The sequence below is a fragment of the Tachysurus vachellii genome, chromosome 11 (genome assembly GCF_030014155.1).
Source record: "Tachysurus vachellii isolate PV-2020 chromosome 11, HZAU_Pvac_v1, whole genome shotgun sequence".
Classification (NCBI taxonomy): domain Eukaryota; kingdom Metazoa; phylum Chordata; class Actinopteri; order Siluriformes; family Bagridae; genus Tachysurus; species Tachysurus vachellii.
The window spans coordinates 10,345,037-10,370,234 of NC_083470.1; the positions used below are offsets into that span (position 1 = coordinate 10,345,037).

At 38.3% G+C, this 25,198-nt stretch overlaps 1 protein-coding gene across 1 annotated transcript in view; it reads right to left on the reverse strand.

Moving 5' to 3' along the window:
• The window catches only part of agbl4 (AGBL carboxypeptidase 4), a 282,596-nt gene extending 257,625 nt beyond the window's left edge, over positions 1 to 24,971 (reverse strand). Inside the window, exons 1-3 of the mRNA XM_060882422.1 lie at positions 24,843 to 24,971; positions 22,920 to 23,042; positions 441 to 565 (exon numbers count right to left, since the gene is read on the reverse strand). Of these exons, the coding sequence (XP_060738405.1) occupies positions 441 to 565; positions 22,920 to 23,042; positions 24,843 to 24,873 (279 nt within the window). The 5' untranslated portion in view covers positions 24,874 to 24,971. The remainder of the gene's footprint in view (positions 1 to 440; positions 566 to 22,919; positions 23,043 to 24,842) is intronic.
• Positions 24,972 to 25,198: the final 227 nt, after the last annotated feature.

The window sequence follows — 25,198 nt, forward strand, 5'->3', positions numbered from 1 at the left end:
CAGTTTGGTATTAGGACTCAGCTAAGAAATGAGCAAAAAGGAAAACATTGTTGTGTCTCTCAAAACTCTGACTTTCTGTACAGGTAGAGGGCAGGTAGATGCTTTTACATCCCAACAGTAAGGTTTTGTTTTCACCCAAGCATTGTAAACCACTGATTCATCAGTTAAAGTGCTTTTAAAAAGAAACATTTGCGGACATTATTCATGACATTTTTTATACAGGGTGTCCCGAATGTCCGGCATCACACTGTTAATGTAAATTTCTATAGTTTTACACATCATGATGTATATGAGTAAGAAAGAACAACTCTAAATAATTCTACTCATACAGTAGGAAATCTAAGAGAACATATTAAACAAGTTCTGTAAATGATAATAGCTTTTGTCTATCATTTATCTCCTATGATGCTGGACTTTAAGTAAAGTGGGTGAGAGCTTACCTGTGTCTCCCGGACATGTTCAACGGTAAAGTTAAACCACACTCTGAAGCGAGGATTGCATGTGTCGGGTCGGATGAAAAGGTCAAACTCAAACTCACTAATGTAGTCGACACGGCCCAAATTACCTGTAAACAGGGACAGAGAAAGGAAGAAAAAGACTGATTAGCATTTTAAAAACATGGAAACAACTGCACCTCAGAAAGATCCGGCTATGTATCCCACACTCGGTTAAAATCTAACCGAGAAAAAAAACTATCATTTATTACTATAAACTATCTAAAAAAAAAACTATCATTTATTTATCTCTCCATAATTAGAAATGTCATTTCTAATTTAAATGTAATCAGCAGCTTCACCTTGAAGATGCACTGTTTATATCAACTTTCAGGAGTAACACACAGGAATAAGGAATAACACACACAAATACAGAAGCTAGATGGGCTGGTTGAAGGCTGCAGAGAATCTTGGCGGCCACTCAGGTGACAACTGAGACAGCTTTGGTAGCAGATCGTGAAATAACAAGCCTTCAGCAAGACATGCGTCTCAGCATAGCAACCATAAACAAATAAACAAAAACAAAAAGGTATTTTCTCATTTGGGTGAGCACAATATTGACCACATACACATGTCAAATGGCAACAAAAATCACATTGATTTTTAATTAATATATAATTTTATATTAACACATTGATTGAATTGAAAAGACTAGCATAAGATGGCACAGAATGAATGAAAACTAAACCTTCTAAACGTGCTAAACACTGGGAGAGACCTGAAGCCAGTTCAGTTCCACTCCTTATTTGGTCTGCCCTTGTGTCCTACAAAGCATCAGCTTATCAAGCTGAAAAGATAGATGAGCAGAGGACAGTTGGTCAGGTGTTGGAGGCGGAAGAAGTGATGTCCACATCTTGGGAACTGAGTGTGGAACTCACCATGCGGCGCCAGGTAGCTCAGAGCTAATTACCGACAGATGGGGCAACCACCACATACTCAGAGCCGAGACAAGCAGAGCTCACCCCTTCTGTCAGCCAACAACCAAATAGCCACTAGACATCAAACTCCTCACACACACAAACATAACTGGCACATATAGTGCTCAAAATCTGAAAATCATATGAACTCATAAAACTACACTGACAATAACAATTGATCATTTGAGAATATCTGTGGTAAAACATTCTGAAAATCAGTAAATTATGGAAAAGTGATGTACATTTAGAATATGAGTTAAAGTGGTTTGTCATTACTATTTATTTAGAGCAACGTATATAACCACTGGTCAGATTATGTTCCTGCTGAAGTCAGAAATCTGGGAACATGAGCATGACTGTTATAGGCCTGGCTGACAGACATATATAGATTATCAGACAGCTATGACAAAGGTCAATGGATGACCTTTTAAACATAAGCAACTGAAATAGATATGCTCTGGCACAACTCGAATATGACACAAAATTGAATTAAGTCTTGAGCATAATATGCCGGGATCGATAAATTAAGAGCAGTACAGTTCGTGTGTGTGTGTGTGTGTGTGTGTGTGTGTGTGTGTGTGTGTGTGTGTGTGTGTGTGTGTTTAAATTGAGGTATGCAGAATCATGAAATAGATTGCAGAGCACAAAACCTCGAGGGCAAGTTTTCCATGAGTAAGATGTATTGCTATTCGACATTCCCTTTCATAAGCCAATGACAGACTGTATCTGTCAGGAGTGAGAACACGTCCCCACAGTCTGCATCCCAAGCCAGGTTGAGCAAAACACATTTCACACCAAAAGGAACATACACTTACATGTAATTTGTATACTATTCTTTGTCTAAAAAATTGCATAAAGTAAAGATAACAATCGAGCAGCGAGTGAAAAAGAGGATGAGAGAAGGAGAGAGAGAGAGAGAGAGAGAGAGAGAGAGAGAGAGGGAGACAGTAAGAGAAGATGAAGCCCCTGTAGAAGCAATGGGAGGAAACATGGCCAGCTGTGGATGCACAATTGAAAAACAGTGGAATGGTGACCACAGCTGTTCCACACAGATGTGCCCTGTAATTCATCACATGGCAATCTGACACATTAACCATCTAAACTGCTTCTGGCATCAAATAATGGCTACCGAAAGTCAATGACCTACAAACTCAGTACAAACTTATTTATGCGAAACTCTTGCAGAACATATGTGGCCTGTTTTCATAGTAAAAAAATCTATCAACAAATCCCATATTAAGCTACATTTTGAACTAATGGCTAGTCTGAACTCTACTTGAAACTATACTTGAGTTCTAAATGCCAAATTAGGCTTAATAAGAGAAAGTCTGCCTTGGATAACAAGCAAAGTTCAGCTCCAGTGTAAATAAATCTAACATTAGAGAGAGGTGTGATATCCCAAGGGATTACCCAGATTCAGGTAAGGCGTCCCTCACAGCAAGATCAAAAAGTAAAACCGTTCTGTTAACAGAGCTACAGTGTATCATATATTTGCTCTCAGCTTGATGAAACCCATTACAGCACAAGCATATCAGAGTGGTTTGACGTCTCAGGACCATGGAGAGCGTGTGCTACAGTGAGCTGCTGTCCATGGTCTATCAGGGATACTGCAAATACTTTCAGTCAAACGAGGAATACAGGCCTCAAGGCTTCACATCTATGTTCAGCTTGAGAGGAACAGATATGGATAAGCCATTGATTTCAGTTTTAATTTTATGGTGTCTGACTCCAAAGTCAGACTATGATGAGCTGTAATCAACACTGCATCACTCACTTTTTAACCAAAATAAATAGCTCGGGAGAGGTCCAGCCTTCATGCACTGAAGGAAACAGCATTTGGTGAGACAGCTCACTGACAGATAACTCCATGCATAATGAGAAGAGGAAGAATCAATAGCCGATTTTAACAGTGTGTGTATGTAGATGGGTGTGCATGAAGAGGAAAGGGAGAGAACGAAAGTGAAAGAGAAAGAAAGAGTAAAAGCAACCATAAGAGAGACAAACTCTCTTTGAACCTAAAATTCCAGTTCTATCTGCATATTTCCTCAGAGGGATCTTCACCGGTTACAGGCCATATTAATCATCAGTTCAGAGAGAACAGTGCAATGCTTAAGATTTTACAAACTGGGTTTTTAACAAATAAGCGTAAATGTGCAGCACAGTAGTGGGCTGCACAAGCTTCTGTGGGAATATACACTGTTTTTGTGTTTTGCTCACACTGTACAGAATTACTCTGCACAGAGACTATGGGCAAGAAATACTTTCTCATTTGCAAGAAGTTAGCTCAGCCCTCTATCAACAAGCTGGTATAAAAATTCAATATGGAGAAAAGAGTGGGAGGCTTGAGCATCTGCGATATTATGTGACTGTGTGTTTGTACTCTCATGTGGTTAACCCTATTATGTAAAGGAGGCTAGTAAACACAGTGTGAATTAGCTTTCCTCAGGTACACTAGCGGTACGGCATAGTGTTTGTTGTGGGAGGTTTGTAGAAAAGTATGCCAATGCTACTTTCACATCCAGCGAATGCTGCTCTTTACTTCCAGCTGTTCGATTCAGATGTTTATATCTCAGACAAAATAAAGTGTTACCGTCAGCCATAACAAGAGCTGATTGTAGTGCTTCTATGAAAATATGAGGGATGTTCATTAGCATTCATCATATGCTTTAACACAGTGCTGTTTCACAAAAAAAAGCCTTTGACTTGTGGCTATGTTGCTATGCAAGACCATTCCAACAAGAACATGCAGAGAGAATATGGCTAAGCTAATCCCATTACCAAACTACAAGCCAGGCCAGTCACACTGCTCATCCGGGACAAAGGAGAATTTATTCAGCTGCAGTCCACCAGTGCCTGAGGCCGAGAGTCAGGCCTGTATACTGATATCCAACACTGCAGAGGAACGAACAAACAAATACACAAATAACCAACAAATAAACAAATCAATGAACAAACAAACACACAAATCAATGAACAACAAACACACACACACATACACACACACACACAGCCATGGCAAGGATAGCTCAAGTGATTAAGGCTCTGGGCTGGTGATCAGACAGTTGGGGTTCAAGACCAAGCACCTCCAAGCTGCTACTGTTGGGTACCTGAGCAAGACCCTTATCATATCTGCCCTTGTGCTCTGACCCCAGCCTTCAAAGTTGAGATATGCAAAGAAACTAATTTAATTATGATATAATATGTGGCAATAATAATGTCTTTTCTTCTTTACACACACAATGCTACACAAACCTGATATTACAGAAATATAATTTTAATTATATTGAAAACACAAAAATGAAAGACATTTCACAAAACATACTATAAAATTATTTTCTTTAATAGGTTTCTACCAGAAATATTACCAGATCAGTTAATACATACACTTAATGTGTGGCAGCCTGGGAAAACCCTTTAAATGTGTCTACAGAGTTCTGATCTCAGTTTTCATTCCAATTCTACCTATGGTAAAAATAAGATTTCTACCAATTTGTAAAGAAATGTAAACACTAGTCTCTTCATTTGACTCATCACTGCTCACGCTAACATCAGTGGGGAAATCTTCTCTAGATTAATTATAGATTATATTATCTCTCTATTATAGACTTATTCTATTGAATAATTTTCTTGTCATTAATATCTTCTTATTAGGTCATTTAAACATTTTAAAACTTTGCTGTCATTAGTGTTTAAGCTTTCTTCAATATAATTCTGGAAGTAAGCGTAAATATTCTGCCATATTCCTTTGCAGTTTTCCCCATTCAGCCACCACAGAGCACTTATACAACTGATATTGCTATTGTTAACAGTACTTAATAAAAATGGCAAATAATATGTATACAGTATATAGATATACAAGAAGTACAAAGACATGAAAAAACATACAATGTTTTTTAATAGGGTTATCTCTGTTTGACATAATAAATACAATAGAATGTTCTCAAAATGGTTCACAACATTCACTTTCTATCGCCATGTTTTTAAGAGCTAAACAAGAGCATTTTAACCAAAAGTGCTATTTTTTGGGTTATCCAATACTAAATTTTCAATTCACTCACCTTGTGTAAACCCTTCTTTAAACAAAGTAAGTTAAGTATTTAAAGGGGGAAAAAGATCAAATGAGAAAGAAGGTACATCAGAATTTAATAAATTCAATATACATCATTTAAAAAGTGAAATCCATTGAACTGTGTTAAAGGTTTGTCATAGCTGAAATATTGTTAACAGTCCAATTTCCCATTTCTGACATCTTTATACAGACCATAAATGACTCCAACAGCAGAAGAAACCCAATAATTTTAAAGAAATGATTTAATCAAGATGACATAATGTTTCAGCCTTCAGGTCATTATAAATGATTGCATAGTGGTGAGTGAGGGTTCATTCTACTGACCGAAAATTCTACAGTCAAGTCAAACTGTGTGTGAGCCAGTCAGTGTGCATCAGGAACTACTCACCAACAAAGCATGTAGCCACACACATTTCTCAACCCTTCTATGAGCCTACACTCACTGTTAGAAAGTCCATTTGATATTAGAGAGGACATGGGAGCACAGCCACCTCCTAAATGTACTTTTGCAATGTGCTCACTTTCATTATTGGAAAACACATCAGCTGCTCCCAAGGGTGAGAATTCCTGGACACAGACGACTGATAAAGCTGGAATTGATTCAAACCCTAGGAAAACACTGTCTGCCTCTGAGCCTCATATCAAACTCTGGCCTTGTGAATTTTTTTCCTCTCCTACTGAAAGTCTAAAGGCAAAGAGTCACCATGACAACATCAATCTCTCCCTCCCTACTGACCAAGCCATATCTTTATCGTTAAATCTGGATGAGATTATAGGCATGACCTCTAACTTTGTGGAACTCAGTAACAGGTGTCAGGACTGGGAGTGCCTCGAGACAAGCATAAATTAAGCATTAAAATAATACTTCAGTGTAGCGTGGGATTAGATAGGCTGCACTATGCACAAATGCCAGCTCTGAGCTCAGAGGGCAACGGCTGCTAATTAATGACATCAATTACAGAATGTCACCAAATCACTAGACTGTCATTAAAATGGCACTAAATAGTGAAATAATCATGCGCATTAGCATTTTTATCAAAAATGAAATGGGAAAGTAAATGGAAGAGAACTAACAGTTTGGATTGAATGTTCTTGGGTTCTTGGGGGTCTTGCTATTCGGTTCTTGCCAAAAGAAACTATCAGGCAAAGCAGAGCAACATGATGCCTGAGGACCCCAGAATGCTCAGCAGCCTACACACTTGGCACCAATGATAAAGAGGCCAATGAATTTGAAAAGGATCAAATGTTACCTCTGCTCTTGCACCACAATTTTTGTTCCTTTCAGAAAAGAAATGCCCAAAGCAAGTATGTTCATTTCATAACAGTTGGTAGGTCACAGAGAGTCATTCACTGTGAAATTTACTAAATTGTATTATTGATCTCAGCCATGAAACACACTCTCTGTTCTGGAGTCCCACAAGACTGTGGGCAGACTGGAAAAGCCGCTCAAAGTGTGTCAACAACTGCTAGTGTTTCCCACACATAGCTGATACATAGGTGAGGTGCCTAGATATACCGACAACTTCCAACTATATTTGATCATATTAAAAAATTATATTTATTTATGAATCCATTAAAATAAAAAAATCCATTAAAAATAAATAAATAAGGTGCCTTATGTTCAGCTGGTTTTCTTTGAACGCTTGGACACCAATTGCCCAGTATGTTTAAGTGCTACACTGTAACTCGCAAAGAACCATATAAACTGTGCCACATTGGCAGTTTGTTTTTGGACATTCACCACACACATCCATCATATTCAACTCTTATATTCTGTGCACTTTATAAAGGACAGTCCACTGGTATGAAGCTGACCTGATGTGTGAAATATTTAAAATAGTTGCTGACTATTCAGCCTTGGTTCTTTGAGCATGTAATATTTCCTGAGCACCATTTAACCACCTCAGAATAACCCATATTAATGTAGTCATGCAGCACATTATCAACCAGCAACATGTGACCCAAATATAAATAAAAATAACAATGATATTTGGTGAGACTCTTTAACTTTAGTCTTGGTCCATTCCTGAGGAGAGGTTTGGGTATGTGTGGATTGCCCTTCTCTTTTGAGAAGCTCAGAAGAATCCAAAAAATGTATAAAGTTAAAGTATGTTTCTATAAGTGTTTTTCAAATGCTGCATGAGAGGTTTGATACTTATATATTATATGGCCAAAGGTATATGGACACCTGAATATCATACCCATGTGCTTGTTGAACATCCCAAAAAGTTAAATCCCCCATTGCTGTTGATAACCTCCACTCTTTTGGGAACCACTAGATTGTGAACTGCGGCTGTCAGGATTTGTGTTCATTCAACCACGAGAGCATTACTGAGGTCAGGCACTGAGGTCAGGTGAGGTGGCCTGGACCACATAAGCCATCCAGTTTATCCCAAAGGTGTTCAATAGGGTTGAGGTCAGAGCTCTGTACACGTTACCTAGGTTTTTCCACTACAACCTTGGCAGACTATGTCTTTATTGAGCTTGGTGGTGCACAGAGGCATTGTCATGCTGGACCAGCTTTGGGCCTCTTAGTTCCAGTGAAGGAAAAACTCTAATACTGTTCTTCTAGATATCTAGATAAATACCATGCTCATGGTTTTTGCATGCACCTGTCCATTTTCTCTCATCTGTATAGTAGATTATTTATACTTATTTATGTATGTCTATAAATTAAATGGAATAAAATACGGCATGTTTAATGAATTTGATGAAGCTAAAAACCTGAGTTAACAAAGATATGCATATCAACAAATAAATGTCTAAAACGAGCTATTCTTGTTATTCAATGCCTAAAAAACGATTGAAGTAAAAATATTTCAGACCTTTCTGTAACCTTGAACCTGATTCTTAGTGACAATGATAATTTCATATCAATCCTATACCCATGCACCCATTCTTGAAATATGGTTCTATATCAAACGGACACAAGAACAGACACACAGCCTAGTGGCAAGGGCATCAAAATAGAATAAAAAAAATAATGGTGTGCGCCCCAGTAAAGGTGAGTTGAAGTGGGTGGCAGGTAACACAATTTCACTATAAAATAGTGCTTGCTATTTCTATTATCTGTTTACTACTTCCTTTCCTCCTTGCCCCATCTCTTTCAGCAAAAAGAATGATTGCTCCTACAAATGTTGTGGAGATAAAAGAGAAGCAGTTGGAGAGTCCTTGGTGCGCTAGTGGTGAGGAGAAGGTCAACAGTGGTGCTGAGAGCAGCTGTTGTCAGGCCCAGTTCCATGCAACAAGGGAGCATGCACTCATGCTTATTTACAGCCCAGCTACCTGTGGGGCCACACATGCTGCCCCAAGCTGATTGGCCTGTAATGAGTTTGCAAACACAGGGATAGAGATGGAGGAAAGAACACATGCTGAAATCAACTACTACAGGTCATGGACGCAGGAAGGTGGGAAGCCTCCACGGTGGGGTGGAATGAGATGTCAAAGGGAGTGTGAACTGTTCTTGCTGTTCACTTTTAGCTCCATGGGAAACGAGTATGTGCACACACATACTGACAAGTTTCCGGTGTGGCGTCTGGCATGCTTTATCACAAGGACATTGTTGTTTAGGATATAAAACCATATTGAAGCCTGCAGCAGTTTTTTTTTCTCAGCTTAGTCATATACCTAGCAGCAGCCCCACCTGGGCAGAATGAGAATATCGGCTGTAATCACACCACAGTTAAGCTTTACTATAGCAATATGCCTTCATATATCGTCCGTGCTGCTGGGTTGTGATACAGTTATAAAATTACAGTTGTGTCTTTTGGCTCATAGTAGTCATGGCTTGTCTGTGATATGATGTGTGATCCAGTAATACCTCAGCTAAAGCAGAGAAGTTTAGCAAGTGAAGAGCAAGATGCCTGCAGTATCCTAACAAGACCTCCTCTTTCTGTAAGGAGCAACAGGGACAGAAATTTCTCATTGTGCAACAGCTTTTCAATCTGGGGAATTACACAAAGTGCTCCCACTGTCAATGCACTGCCAGTTTTATGTGATGGGGTGGGGAGGGATGGAAGAGGGAAGGAAAAAGCCTCCACTGAAAGCTATTCAAAAGCCTTGGCAAAGCATCAGTGCTCTGTCTCCCTCTCCTTCTGGAAGCGATCTGGCTCACTCCACCTAACATGGTGCAATTACTTAAGTGAAATTAACTGATAGAGCAATAAATATATATTACAAAGTTAGAAAGTACAAAAGGAAAGAGGATTGAAAAAAAACAACAACAACAACAAATAACACAAAAAGCAGTTAAAATTGCAAGAACAAATCCAAAAAGGCTATTAATCCTTAGGTAATACACTTAGATTGAGGGACTTGGATTTGTAATTTGACATACAGTATTAACACTAAATTCTCTCTGCTCTAGAGAAAAATAAAAGCTGTGAGAGCGGCTCTCACTAAAGCTTTTCTGGCTCTGCAGGAACTAACAAAAAAAAAGCAGAGCACAATCTGAATCTTCTTCAAAAGACAGATACAACGTTTCACCTTCATTATAAATACCCACTTAAAATGGCCTTGGATAAGAACCAGTAGGCTGATGCCTTCTTAAACTCTTGAGGAAACAAATATATTCATGCATATACAACAGAAAGGAAGAACATGAAACCCTGATACCACAAAAGATGTGTGTAAGAATTACATTACATCTTGGAGATCAGTTCTGTACAAAATAAGATAGTATTCTGTGTTTATATACAGAGGATCATCTTACTGAGCGCATCTCACTTTTATGCAACTCTAGTTTTAGATCTCTAAAAACCAAGCTTTTATATCAGCGGGGAGCGTGATTTAAAATATGGAGTAATAGCAAGCTATATTGAGAGCCAAATGAGATCCCCTCTGTACAACATTCTTTATTTGCAAGCTACTATTTGTTCTGCATACAGACAGAAACAACATAAACCCTTTCCATTTCTTAGGCTGCACAAACTGACAGATATGTAGGGCACATTTCAATTTTGTTTACTCCTGAGCAACTGCCTGTAACCAAACCAAATGCATTTCTATCAAAATTCCTCCTCCATTTCTGCACGTTGGTTTACAAAGATAGTCCAAGCATATAGTAAATGTAAGATAGCAAACATCAGTGCGTCTCATCTCAAGTATAACGCTTTAAATAAATCAGCAATATAAACAGAGAGGAGGTGGAAAAACAAGGGTGTGAGAGAGACAGAGAAAGAGACAACGAGAAAGCAAACACAAAGTACAAAAGCATTACAAATCCCCACCATTTTCCCAAGCTGGGTGTCCCTAGCTGAGATGAAGAATGACGTGTCTGCTTGGTAAGAGTGTTTACGGCATCAGGAGAGCTGCTCGGGGAAATGGATTACTCAATCACCAGAGCTCAACGTGTTCACAGAGCAATGTACCACAATACAGCTATGTGCATTCGTTTACTTGGCGTGTGTCTCCTCTTTAGACTTGAGGATTCACAAAACAGGATGCTTGAAAAAATAGTACCCAATATCATTTAGGGTATAAAATAATTATACTCGTTTTAAGGTTTAAGATGAGAGAAATAAAAAAAAAAAGAAAGACATACATTGAGTTTAGGAAATTTTAAGATCGGTCCATACTGACATTTACTGACGGATCACTAAAACTGGCATTACAGTTCTGAAGCAGATTGCAGGACACCAGAATTATCATCTTTTAAGCTAAGCCTTGTGTTTACTTTTGGCTAAATTAGGTCAGATATAGACTCTTCCTGATAGTCAGCAGAGCTTCAAAACCTATATGAGTTGTTTTTTTTAACTAGGCTAAATGGCCAGCTTTACATTGATAAGATTACATTTTCTGTAAAGAAAACGATGAGCTTTAAGTAAATATTTTGCTAATAACTGTCAAGTAGAAGGTGTGAAATCCATGTGTGCTATCTCCCTACAGTCCATTATAAAGTGCTGGTGAGAGTAGGTGTAGTGTGCTAATTGAAATATGTGTCACATTCACAGGCAGAGCCTTCAGGTACAAATTAGTTTCTAAACTAAGTAGCGTAAGGTGGGAATGTGCTACATGATTTAAAATGTGGTTGGCTAAGCAAGCACATATTAAAAGTATAGAATAAAATAAAAGTATAGAATTATTTATATTCCCCACAATTCAAGCTGTTACTTCTTGTAATATTAAGACACACATAGTATCATGCATCTTGAACAAAATGGCATGTGGTAGCCTATTGGATAAGGTGTTGGGCTACCAATCGGAAGGTTGTGAGATCGATCCCAGGTCCACCAAGCTGCCACTGTTGGGCCCCTGAGCAAGGCCCTTAACCCTCAATTGCTCAGCTGTATTAAAAAAATGAGATAATGTAAGTCGCTCTGGATAAGGGCATCTGCCATATAATGTAAATGAACAAAATGTATTCTTAGGCAATGTGCATTAACTTTACTAGTACAGTCTACTTAAAAAGATATTGTAAATATATCATGCAACACAGAATTCAACCAATATTAAGTAGGAGAGTGACAACAGGAAATACAAATGCATTTTCTCCCCAAGAATCCATACAGGACTTCAATGACATTTCTATGCGAGTAAATATTTATGTAATTAGCAACTAGGCAAATCTGTAAAAGATCAGAACCACCGCTACTCTTTATCAAAGGCAGCAGCGCGTGATGACAAGAATGTCAGGCCATATTATCACCTGTTTAATTTGCTTGTGTACTTTTGAGATAGCCAGCTCACCTGCCTTGCTCTGCAGCACACACAAATAGACACACAATATACATTCAATTGCTGTGCTTTTGTAAAGATACTAAAACTGCAGTAATTAAGCCATGGCTAGTCACACAACAGTGTACAATCTGACTCATCCAAATCATGATATTGGCTCACGTCTCTTAGTAAAGTCACATTTCAGTATTACATTTTGAGGGCTATAACACTAAACTAAAACACATCCTTGACATTTAAGGTTTGCAAAATATTTTCCACAGACATGTATCTGTACATTTATCATTTAACACACACGCTTACATTTAAAGTCTTCACAGCCGAAAGCTTTTCGTCGTGTAGCTTTTTTTGTGGCGTTGATAAATGTGAGGAAACAGCCCACACTGGCAAATTGTGCATACACTGTACATATATATGTATGCGTAAATACAAACTACATTGATTCCTCCATGGGAATTTATGTTCACTGTTAAAATAAAACTAACAATAGAACATCTAGCTATGTGAGTATGACATATATCGTCAATAAATCAATTTTAAATATAATACCTATTTCTGTCATCAAGTGACAAGAAAAATTTACTATACTTATTACTCAAACGCCCACAGCCAGGGTTGTTTCTCATATTATACAGTGAAAGAAAATAAACACTCTGACACTTTGTTTTTGTTATTTAATACACTTCTAGTGCAAATATCCACTTCGGGTTTACACACGTGTTTCAGTGTTGCTCTTTGAACAAGAAAAGTATGTTTTCATTGGAATAAACAAAGTATAAACAAACAAACAATACAGGAAAACATTTTTTTTGGACACTACAAATCATTCGTACTTTGTTGCAAAGCTGATGTTGGCAGTTTATCTTCGAAAACCTCTGCCCACTGTTCCTGGCAAATCATCTTCAATCCCTCATGGTTGCAAAAGTCTGATGGACTCAGAATTTTTAAATCCATAAATTTCCTTCATGGATTTTCAATTGGATTCAAGTTAAAAGACTGGCTAGGCCAGGCAAGGCCTTTTTGAGATACATTGGCTATTTGTGGCTGTTGTAGTGTACATGATGCTCCTACTGTGTGCTTCAATTTGGGGCTGGTGTTCTTGAGATTATACACGCTACCTGTCTTTCTCCAAACATGATGAATTATTTGCTGAATCGTTCTATTTTTGTTATGTTTCAGCAAAGTATATTATTCCAAAATAATTCTAATTGGATTAAATACTTTATAGACACACTTCTGTGTTTTGCATGGGTTGCAGGAACAGAGACTGTGTAACTGTTGCTCCTGAGCACAGGGCAACGATTGCACATCAATTCAGACACTGTGACAATTTAGAGATAGAGAGTATGCAACGCATGTGTTTGGACTTGGGGAGGAAACTAGGGTACCCACATAAAGCCCCAGAAGCACAGTGAGTCAAAAAGTTGGAGTCAAACTTCCAACCCCCAAATTTGCTAACCATTAATCCACCATGCCTTTCAATGAAGCATTCTTAGTTTTCAAAATGCTTAGCTTTCATAAAGTTTATAGCTTCTACATGAAGCAGTTTCTGTTGTAGAGTTTTTTAGACATCTAAGATTTTAAGATTTTAATACTAAATGTTTTAAAAGTGTGGACATAGATGTGACAGTTATGTATAAACAGAAATATTTACCTCTTTCACCTAACTTCGGTTGCTCTATTATCATTACAATATTGAACACTTGAACAAGGTTTCAAGTATTCCATCTGGAAAGATTCAGGATGGCTGCACCAATATTCAGGCAGAAGATGCATCAGGGTGCTCCTCAAGAGTCATGTTTTGCATTAATGACAGTGTCTGTTTCCTTGTAATACTTGCAAAGCAGTAAAAAAAGTTTCCCCCTCTCAAACATCAATATCTTTTCCACACAGCATTGCTCATGTCTTTATGACATGTTTTAGTTGAAGATGAAAACATTTATAGTGGTACTTCATCTCTTCTGAGCTCGAATGATGCCTGCTGCCACTTGTGCTAAGCAGACAGCTTGATTGTTAAAATGATTCCACTTCTTTAATCAATGGGGAGCTGACTGTCTTGATTCTTGGGAGCTCTAAAGAGTATAAAACTGTCTCTGAAAGCATGGCTATTCTATTCCCTTCTGAATCGCTCTCAGATACCACTGGCTACTGCTGCTGAGGTTTAAGAGAAGATAAGAGCTGGAGAAATACACAAAAACATCTGTTGGTTAGAAAAAGAAAGTGGCAAAGAGCTCATGTTGATTATCAACCACTGGCCTGAAGTAAACCTTACATTCATCAAACTTTTCAAGTATGTTACAGAACATACTAGCATCACAATAAATGGCTGATAAAATTGTTTTAAAATGTCTATCTCTATTTACAAGCAGTGTTTTGTAACGCAGTTACTTTTGACAGTAACCAATACTCTAATGCATTACTTTTTAAATAAATTAACTCCGTTACCATATGGTGCGGTTGTCTGTTACTTTTTTAAATTAATTCATTTAGGCTGAAGAGTAGCCTACAGCCTAACATGTTTACTGCAGCGACGCATTGTAGGATTGGTGGATGCCAACCACTGTAAACACGAAGAAGACGCACTGTGGGCGTGTTTCCGTTTATTCAAGTATGTGCAGCAGTAATGGCGAGTCAAGGCGAGAGCAAGACGAGTTTCTCTAAGTGGAAATATGCTCATTATTTCTTTAAAAAAGTAACTAATAAGTTACTTTTAACAGTAATGGTTTTTGAATGAAGTAACTGGTAACTGTAACTAGTTACTATTTCTTAGTAACTAGCACAACACTGTTTACAAGAGTACTAGAATACTACGATAGACACGTGCACACTGAATTTTACTCGTTGACCCACTGATGAAACATAAATGTGTGGTGCAGTTTTCAGTGTTTACTCTTGTGAGTAACACCTCCACCTACAATGTAATCAAGTCTCCAGATACAACTGTGGAAACAAAACAAACAGTTCACTTGAAGAAAAAAGACAGCGATTACAGTAGTTCTACATGAAAAGGATATTATAAATTCTTATATCAGCAAGCTTTAATATCCTATCTACTGTCACTAAGATACTCATTTCTCTAATTTAATATTTATATTCAACTAAAAACAAAGCATGCCTGTTTAAGAAATATTACAATAGTACAGTTAAGTGGGTTATAATGTAATGCTGTATCTGCCTCTATTTTTGGGGTGGAATACAGACGACTGAAGCGGATTGCATCAGCACTGCTTCTGTTGGTTCTGTGAACCATATAGCGCTATGTGAATGTCCAATTATCTCAGCCGGTCCAATTATCGCAGTCAGTGCAATTATCTCAAAGATAAACAATTAGTTACTTTTGGTGGAACAGGAACTAATCCTTAGATTATTTCTTAATTATTAGAAAAATAGCCAACAGATTATTGTTGCAACCCTACAATTAAGTACAATTGTTAAGTTATAATAACAAAACTAAACAAATATTACCCAGGTTTATACAAGAGAAAAAGTAAATATTATAAATAATACAATATAAATAATCAAAAGACTACATTTCACTATGAAAACACTAATTAGATCCCCTAAAGCTCATTTGCATTCAAGGTCCTGTAGAAATTCCCACACTGTTTCTAATTCTATCATATTCACCAAGAGCCTTAATGATGCCTTCAGGAAATATTCATTATGTTTTTCTACTATCAACCTGAGCATAATGGGGGTCATTTTCTTAAGTTCTATAAAAACTGAGCAAGAGAAAGTGAGAAAGTGCGAAAGACGACGGGAGTGAAAGAGTTCTTTTCTTCAAGTGACACAAAACCTGGAGGCTCAACTGTCTCAGAAAAGATATACTACCGCCCTAATCTGCATACAGCTGACGAGAATGTGAGTTATATCTCATCTAAATGTAAATTAGGTGTTTTATACCTTCAGTAAACACTTTATATTACCATGCACTGTTTTAATAAACCAATTAGAATTTATTACCTGGATTCTGAGGATATGAGCTATTTCTCTGAATTCACTTTTTACATGCAAAACCTTAAGAGCTATCCTTGGACAAAAAAAAAAAAAAGAAAAACAGGAAAAACAGCTGTACTGGCAGCAGGACGCAAGATGAATGATAGCTTCAAGTCAAATAAATACATCTGTTTAAATCCCTGTGCCTCACTCAGCAATAAATTAAACTTGTAGTGAGAAAGTGAGTGTAACTCAGGTCACACCCTTAAAATATAACACAAGCAATGATCTTTAAGATGTGAGATATTTAAATTTTCCATATTGCAGGTAGAAAAGTGTTAGGACTAGATATTTTTATATATATTACTAGATAGATGGATGCATCTCAATACCTCTAATTTCTTTTCTTTGACTTATTCAATACTCTGAGAACTATTTCAGGCATTAGTGTGGCCTTATTATGTTGGCTTTGTAGAAGCCAACATTCTGTTTTCCTATTTCAGTTTAGACAAAAATTTATAAAATTTAATGCGGCCTAGGGCTTACTCTGAACAAACTTTTAAATTGGTGTACCGACTGGCCTTCCGGTTGTGCCGCAGCCCCGCCCCCAAAATATGCAAAATCAAAAAACTTTTTACAACATGGACATGTGACATATCAAAACACTCATAACAATGAGGGGAACTTCCTCAGGAGTATTTGGATGACGTCACATGCTTGTCTCCACTTGCCTCCAAATGTTTTTGCACCCTATCTTTCTGTCCACTTGCCTCCAAAAGTAACACTGACTCTTATGTCCACTCGCCTCCAAAAAGCACCGGCCTTTGCGAATACTTGCCTCGTCAAAGCCAACATCAAAGTTTGACGTGACGAACTTTACAAATCTAGTTTTACTTGTTTTTCTCCTAAATCTTTGTAATAAAAAAATAAAGATAGAAGTAAAGAAAACAAATCATGCTACCACAAAAAGTTGACTTCAGGCAACAAGTTAAAGTAAACTCAGAAGTTTCAAACCTGCCTCCAAAAGTTTCAAAAGTTTGCCTTCGAGCATTCTCTGTGTAACTAATGAGTAATTAACTATCATATCTAGGACTTTCCTATTTCCATACCATTGCTCCATATGCTTTCCGTGACACTGGAGCTCCGAACTCAATAACGTTTAACACTAATAGCAGCATTTTCTACTACACAAATGTCACTTCTCTTTTGTCAGCGTAGAAGCGGTTAACGTTGTTTAGCTGCCGTGTTGCTCTGCTGAAACAGCAACAGGACATTAATTTGACATTAGCACAGTAATATCAATTCCTCTCTCGTTTCCAACTTTGGTAATGCATTTACTGGAAAGAGATTAATATCAATTCCATAAATCATTCAGGAGAATTTCCCTAGCCAGAGAAGTGCGGGTAATATCATATATGTTAGCTGATCTCTGCCTGGCCGCTCAATGCTCGTTAATCAATGTCGTTGGTCCTTAGAGCCATTCCTCAGGGAAACAGAGAAACATATAAATTCCCCAGATTATTTATTTATATTAACTCAGGCTCTGTAAATTTATGCTGATCATATTCCTTGTTCTGTTGCTGATGCCCTTCACTGCCCACAAATAAAAATTATGATACAAAGCATGGCACCGTGGTGTTTTACAGTAATGCTGACCTCCAGGATTCAGTAGCACCTCAGCCACACTGCACAGTTTACACTACCACTGTGTCTCCCTGAGGAACACTGTTCAATAGTCATGTATCAAGACAGACAATTGTGACTGCAAATATTCACATTACTGTTATACAGGCTTACTCTAGAATTGTATAATATTGTCATGCATTGCTTTTGTCCTTCATCCGATTGAAATTTTTCAATCACGAGCTCTGAAATTGTACGCTACCAACTTTCTTAGAAAAAAAAAGTTACAAGCTGATAAGACCAAAAAAAGGCTAGCCTATCCTGAAATTGCATTGATATAGAACATTTCCAAAAGCACAGGAATCCTTTAAAAAGCTCTCCCACAGGGAGGCTAGGGGCAGTGGTGAGCCACAGCCCTGTGGTGGAGTGAATTGGTTGCCTGTCAAGAATATGAAAGCTGAGTCTCATCTGCTGGAGTCCCTGAACCTAATCTCCCAGCAGAGAATGATATTGTGTCTGTTCCAGAGCCCTACTGATTCACTGTCAATCCAGCCTGGAGCCGCTCTCAGCTGCCCACTTGACCTTGTCACAGAAAAAGCACTTTATTTTCATTATGCCGCCATTCATTCTGCCCTTACAAAAAGAGCCAAACAAAGGCCATTTACTCGAAGCGTTCTTCAAAATATTACAGCACTGTTTAATTACAGCTTTCAACATGTGGACAGACAAGGTAAAAGAGCAGGCACTTTTGCAACATGCATTACTTTTTTTTTTTTTACCCCCTTCTTTATGAAAGGAGATAATTAGACTGTGAAAGCATAGCCCACACTGAGAAATCTCTTGGACCACATAGCAATTCAATTGTACACAAGGGAAGGGCTAATATTTTTAATCATACAGATTTGACAGTATGTAGGCTTACTATTACCTTCTAATGCCAACATATTTTCACAGGATGGGTCATTCGTTCATGGCTACATGATCCCCAGGTCTTACAAAATACAATCTTGGCATGTTATAGGAATGACCAGCCTGCAAAACACTTAGGCCTAAGCAAAGCTTTGCTCCTATTAGCCTGAGTATTTCCTTTGCTAAGGACTGGTGATATCATGGATTCCTTATGTAAATGTACGTATCGTACCAATACAATACCAACAAGCTGAAAATGTGAAAATGAAATGCCAAGGTCTTACACAAGCCAGAGGTGACTTGCTCCCTGAATCTTAAACGAATCATGTAGGTCATATAACATTTTAAGATAATCTGAAATATTTTTCCACCAAGAAAAAACAAACACAACTGCTAAGTAAATTGTAACCAGAACGCAAAAAGCAATACCCTTTACCTTATCTTTATCTTTTGTTTAAAGATTTTATATTTTTAATCAAAACATTTTATGCAGTATGTATAACATATATAACAAACAAACAAACAAACAAACAAATAAATAGGCAAAACAGCATACTTTATCTGTGGCAGGTATACAATGTGGAGCCAATTTGATATAAATTTTCGATCAAGATGGAAAGAAGAAAAGATTGAGGGTTGAAAGAGTGAAAGAGGGTTCTTCAGTCACAAACACTGAAAAATGAGTGATTCACACAGAGCAGAGTCTAAAGTAAGATCTCCATTTACATCTGTAGGAAAGATATTGGTACACAGGGCTCGAAATCTGAAAGCATGCGAGCAATTTCCATGATGCATGTACATTAGTGAGACCTGTAGGAAAAAAGACCTCCTAAGAAAAAAAATCAAGTGCAACTGTTGTACACTGTAAGACATTTCAAGATGGTTAAGCTTAGAAAAGAAACGTAAGCTCACCTGCAGCCTTAAAAACAAGAGTACAGTCAAGGCAACAGATTACTTTAAGTATAATTTAGAAACTTAGAAACTTGAGCCCAAGTCTAGCCATGACTATTAGAGTTAAGGAGAAAAGTTGCATAATTTAATTGGGCTGATCATGTTTTACAGAGGGGGACACGGTGGCTTAGTGGTTAGCACGTTCGCCTCACACCTCCAGGGTTGGGGGTTCGATTCCCGCCTCCACCTTGTGTGTGTGGAGTTTGCATGTTCTCCCCGTGCCTCGGGGGTTTCCTCCGGGTACTCCGGTTTCCTCCCCCGGTCCAAAGACATGCATGGTAGGTTGATTGGCATCTCTGGAAAATTGTCCGTAGTGAGTGATTGCGTGAGTGAATGAGAGTGTGTGTGTGCCCTGTGATGGGTTGGCACTCCGTCCAGGGTGTATCCTGCCTTGATGCCCAATGACGCCTGAGATAGGCACAGGCTCCCCGTGACCCGAGGTAGTTCGGATAAGCGGTAGAAAATGAATGAATGAATGAATGTTTTACAGAGTACAGGTGACTGAGTATGTCAGTGCATAATGTCAGCAAGAACATCTCCTACAGAGAAAGTTATATTACAAAACATTTGAGATTTCAGAGCTCTAAAACCACAGACACTGTAAAAAGAAATCATGAGTCAGGAGGAGCGGGTTGTTAGCTATGAAGCTTTAAAGTGGGAGCATACTGGAGTGCATCTGGTGTACGCTGTACAGTGATGCCTCGAGATACGAGTGCTTTGACATACGAATTTTTTGAGATACGAGCTGTGATTCGACAAAATTTTTGTCTTGATATACGAGCAAATTTTTTATTAAAACGACCGGCAGATGTTAGTGAGGGAAGAGTGACAAAAAAGGCAAAAACAAGTGAAGAGAAAAGCGATGGAGAAAATTAAGCAAAATTAATGTAAAGAAAACAGAAATTGTAGCAATTAAGTTCAGTTAAGTTAAGAGAATTTCAGTTCTGTTAGGACCACTTTGTCAAATGAGAATTTATTAGATGATATGCATACAGTTAGTGTTGGCGGTATGGTTCTGTTCTGGACAAAAATCCTCGCGCCCGTCCGTGCACATGCATGGTCAGAGTGCGGAGAGCAGCGACTAGAAAATAGAATAGACCCCCGTATAACAGAACCACTAATAATGCATAGTAGCTATTAGATACGCTCGCTTACGCATTTTTGGAAAGTAATAAATGAATGAATGGATAAATAAATAATTAAATAATTAGAGAGAGAGGGAGAGAGAGAGAAAAATATGTGGAATTTTATGACGTAAACTGGTACAACGAACACAGGTTCCGGCATGGTGGAGTCGGGGTGGGAGGAGGGAGTTTAGATCACGGCAGCAGCGAAGCGCTAGAAAGTGGCTCAATGAATGGGAATTTAAATGTCCAGGTAATATGGATGTCGTAACCGGATTGGTGCGCGTCTTGGACAGCTGATTAACAGCTGATGCACGCTTGACAACGTGGCCTGCCAGAACTAACGCGATGCTTGATTTAAGTTTGTTAATTTTAGTGAAGTTTAGTGAAGTTCCATTTAAGTGTAAAGTGGCATTAAGAGTGTAGCCTACAGTAGCGAGCAAGTGAACGAAAGCGAAAGTGTACGTACGAGACAAAATTCCTCCTATTTACTCCTCCCTCAACCTCCGTGCGCATCTTCCGTAAAGTAAAACCAGTTTATTTTTTTAACATTCTCTTTTAGTACTGTATGTTTTTATACAATATTTGTCATTTATAAATGCAGGTACTGTACATTTTTCATATTCAAAACACAAACAAAACAACTGGAGTGGAATTTTGCGAGCTGGAACGGATTAATGGGATTTCAATTCATTTAAATGGGGAAAATTGTTTTGAGATACGAGCAATTTGAGATACGAGCAAAGTCACGGATTGTATTGGATTTTACTCAGTCATTCATTTGTTCTATAAGTTTCAGTAACTGCTTTATTCTGGTTAGGGTCTGAAGTACTTATTTTTTCTATTTATATTTTGCATATGTTTATTAGAAAATATCATAAAATGCAGAAAAGGGTGAGGGTGAATTTAAGGGCCTGCATACAGCCCTAATGTATGGCACATGACAAGATAATGCTACGGTATAAGCCTGAACGCATGACCACAACAAGGAGGAAGTTCAAAGCCTAGCATGAAGGACATTTCGCTGTCAGGGTTTGGATCCGCTTGTCCCCTTAAAGGGAAGGGTCACCGCACATCCATAAAAAGTTATTCTGACCTTTGTCCTACAATGAAACATTTCTATCCTGATGGGAGTGCTCTCTTCTAAGATCACAACAACCCAACCACAGGGAACGAGGGTCAATGAAAGGTTTAATGTGTATGAAAATGATGAAAATCATATGCTGTGGCCTTCACAGTCAGCGGATCTCGACCAGGCTGAACACGTAAAGCCTTTTCACTCTTGAAATAGTTAACCCTGGGTCATTGTCATCCAGTACATTTCCAGAGATTTGTAGAATCTGGGCCAAGACACATTGAAGCGGGAAGATCCATCCATCCACTTATCCTTCACAGGGTTGCCATGGAACCTGGAGTCTATCCTAGGTGTGTGTGATTGTGATCTCAGATGGAGGACACTCTGGACAGGGTGCCTACCCATCTCAGAGTACAATCACACAAAACTATTCATACACTACAGACAATTTAGAAGCGCCAATCGGCCTAATACGTGGATTTAGGGTGGAACACACAAAAAAAATGTTACAGTTATTGTAAACACAGATCTGGCATATATAAGGCACATTACAATGTCAAGCACGCGGATGGAGTATAATACAACTGGTTTATGAATACTTAGTACTTGGTAGCAACACAAGATTGCTTTGGGAAGCTTCACCAATATTTTGATATTTACCGATATAGGCACTGAAATACACGGACACACTGAAATCACCCAGAAAACCAGTACCTACTACCAACAATGAAGGGTATTTTGACTCATAATCTACTGACTCATACACTGATCATTCCACATTTATATTTTAATGCTTTTCAAAACTTAGGCACTAATCACAATCTATGGTGTGATATACCGCAGATGCATCTTTATTCAGAAACAAAAGACAGCATTTCATGTCCACATTTGAAGCATCTTCACAGTGAGACAGCTTGTACTGCTGTAATGACCAAGGAACTCAGTCACAGTTTCTAAAAATTCCAAACTTTCTTTCAAACACAATCACTCAAAACAGTCAAAATATGGCACTGGCCATAGAGGCTTTCTACAGTTAAATAATCTCAGTTTAGTATTAGTGCTATGCTGTGTGACAGAGAAGAAGCGTGAAGAAGAAAATGAACCTCGGAACAGTGAGCCCTAAACATTATGAATCAGCCTACTCACCGCTCTCAAAGCAGGCATCAAAGACAAGGTGTCCTTTTCTGGCCACTCCTGTGTGTCCTGGAGGAGTGACCGTCAGCTTGCTCACATTCCCCAGCAAAGCATCATCTCCTCCTGTCTCACTGCCTGTAAAACACACAGCAACAGCCCAGCATTTGACTCAGCCAAAGAGAGCAATCACAGATGAAGCTTCAAAATGCAGAACAGATTTGAGCAATCTCATGCTGAGAATATTTACCAGATTTGACATATTTCATCTTCAGTGTGATCCTCACTGTCAGAACATAAATTATGCGAATAGCCAGTAAACACAAAGGTTTTAAAATACAGATCAACATTTTTAAAAAGACGGCATGTTTATTATATAGTTATTACCAGGTTTCAGATTATACCCATAGCTCTGAAATCAATATTGTGTTGTATTTGTGCATTTCCAGATTAAAATGATTAACATGTGTTAGATCTAAGATTTTTAATGATCTGATGTCTTGATCTTAGATTGAACTCTGATTATATCACACTTCAGATTAATGCTGAGAAAAATAAACAGCTAGGATGAAATTAGAGGTGGCAATCATTTGATATGATAGTCTAAGAAAGTCGTATGGAGGCATAAAAAATGCCTCCAACACAAGACTATACAAAGAAGTTGTACTCAAATATACAATACAGACCAAAAGAGATTATTTTTTGCTCAGTGTTACAGAATCCTTGAAGAAATTAAAAAAAGACCTGATTATGTACATTAGTAACTCTCACAGCTACTGAGTACCAAGTGAAAGCTTGTAATCTCATAGCGCACTGCTGTGTTTGCTCATATCTATCTGCATGGAAACAGTATAACAATATTCATTTTACTTAGATAAATCTTATCATTCATTGGCTATCCACCAAAGTAAAGAACAAAATAAATGCCTTAAATGTTCAGAAACATAAAAAAAAGGAAAATAAAAACTCCATCATGTTTTAATCCATTTTGTTTTTATAGTATATTCTCTCTCTCTCTCTTACTCTGTCTCTCACACACTCTTTCTTTCTCTCTCTCTCTCTCTCTCTTTCTGTCTCACTCTCTCTCTCTTTCTCTCACTCTCTGTCTCTCTCACTCTGTCTGTTTCTCACACACACTCTCTCTTGCTCTCTCTCTCACACTATCTCTCTCTCACTCTTTCTCTCTCTCACTCTGTCTCTCACACACTCTCTCTCACACACTCTCTCTCTCTCTCTTTCTCACACACACACACACACACACACACACACACACACACACACACACACACACATACACTCTCTCTCTCTCTCTCTCTCTCTCTCTCACCTGAGCTGCGGCTTGATTATACACAGCACACTTTCAGCAACGTCTCTCGGTATCTAATCGTACAGATTATTTAACACATAGACAAATTGCCCAAAGTTTTTGGTCTTTCAGAGATTCTAATAAACGCTTCCAGGTCAAATGTAGCTCTTGTCAATCGTTCCAAAATAAATCTGTTTATTACATGGCTATTCTGAGCGCGGGCAATTTTTGAAAGCATTAAATTAACACTCAAGACTCGTTCCTTAGACAGTAAACAAATAGCTATGAGATGTAACTGTCTTTATTCATGAATTAGTGGGAATTTGGCCACAACCACAGTAGGAACGGTTAAACATCAGCAGACACAAAGTACCAGGCATCATAAATACAGTAATAACACTTTCACATACACAGAGACGAAACACTCTTAACAGCCAAACTCATGTTCATGTGTCACCGTTAGCATGCGTGGCTAATGTTAGCAAACATGCCAATGTTTACAGCTGGTGTGAATATCATTACACCATGCACTGACCGACAAAACCAGCAGCACCTTGTTCATGCTAATGCCGTTCGGTATGTGCGTGTTGTTGTCAAAGGTGTAACGCAGATACTGCTTTGTGTTTACACACCAGTATCGGGGTCTCTAACGTTCTCCTCCATCTTCCTTTCCGCTTCTCCAGCAGCTGGCAGGTACACCGACGCTGCACGCGCGTTGCCAAGACAACACACTAAGCGACCCGCGAAAAGGAGAACGCGCGAGAGGCATTGACGTCACCCGCAGGCTGAAGGGTGCAGGGGATTAGCACGTTAGCTCCCCCAGCTCCGCGGATGTCTCTCAGCAAGCACCACGGTTTAATCCATTCACACATAAAGATACATAAAGCATATATAAAAACAAACATATACGTTGTGAAAAAATCCTTCATAAGTGGTGTATAAATACTGTATTGTACTGTATATACACAACAAACAAACACCACAACAG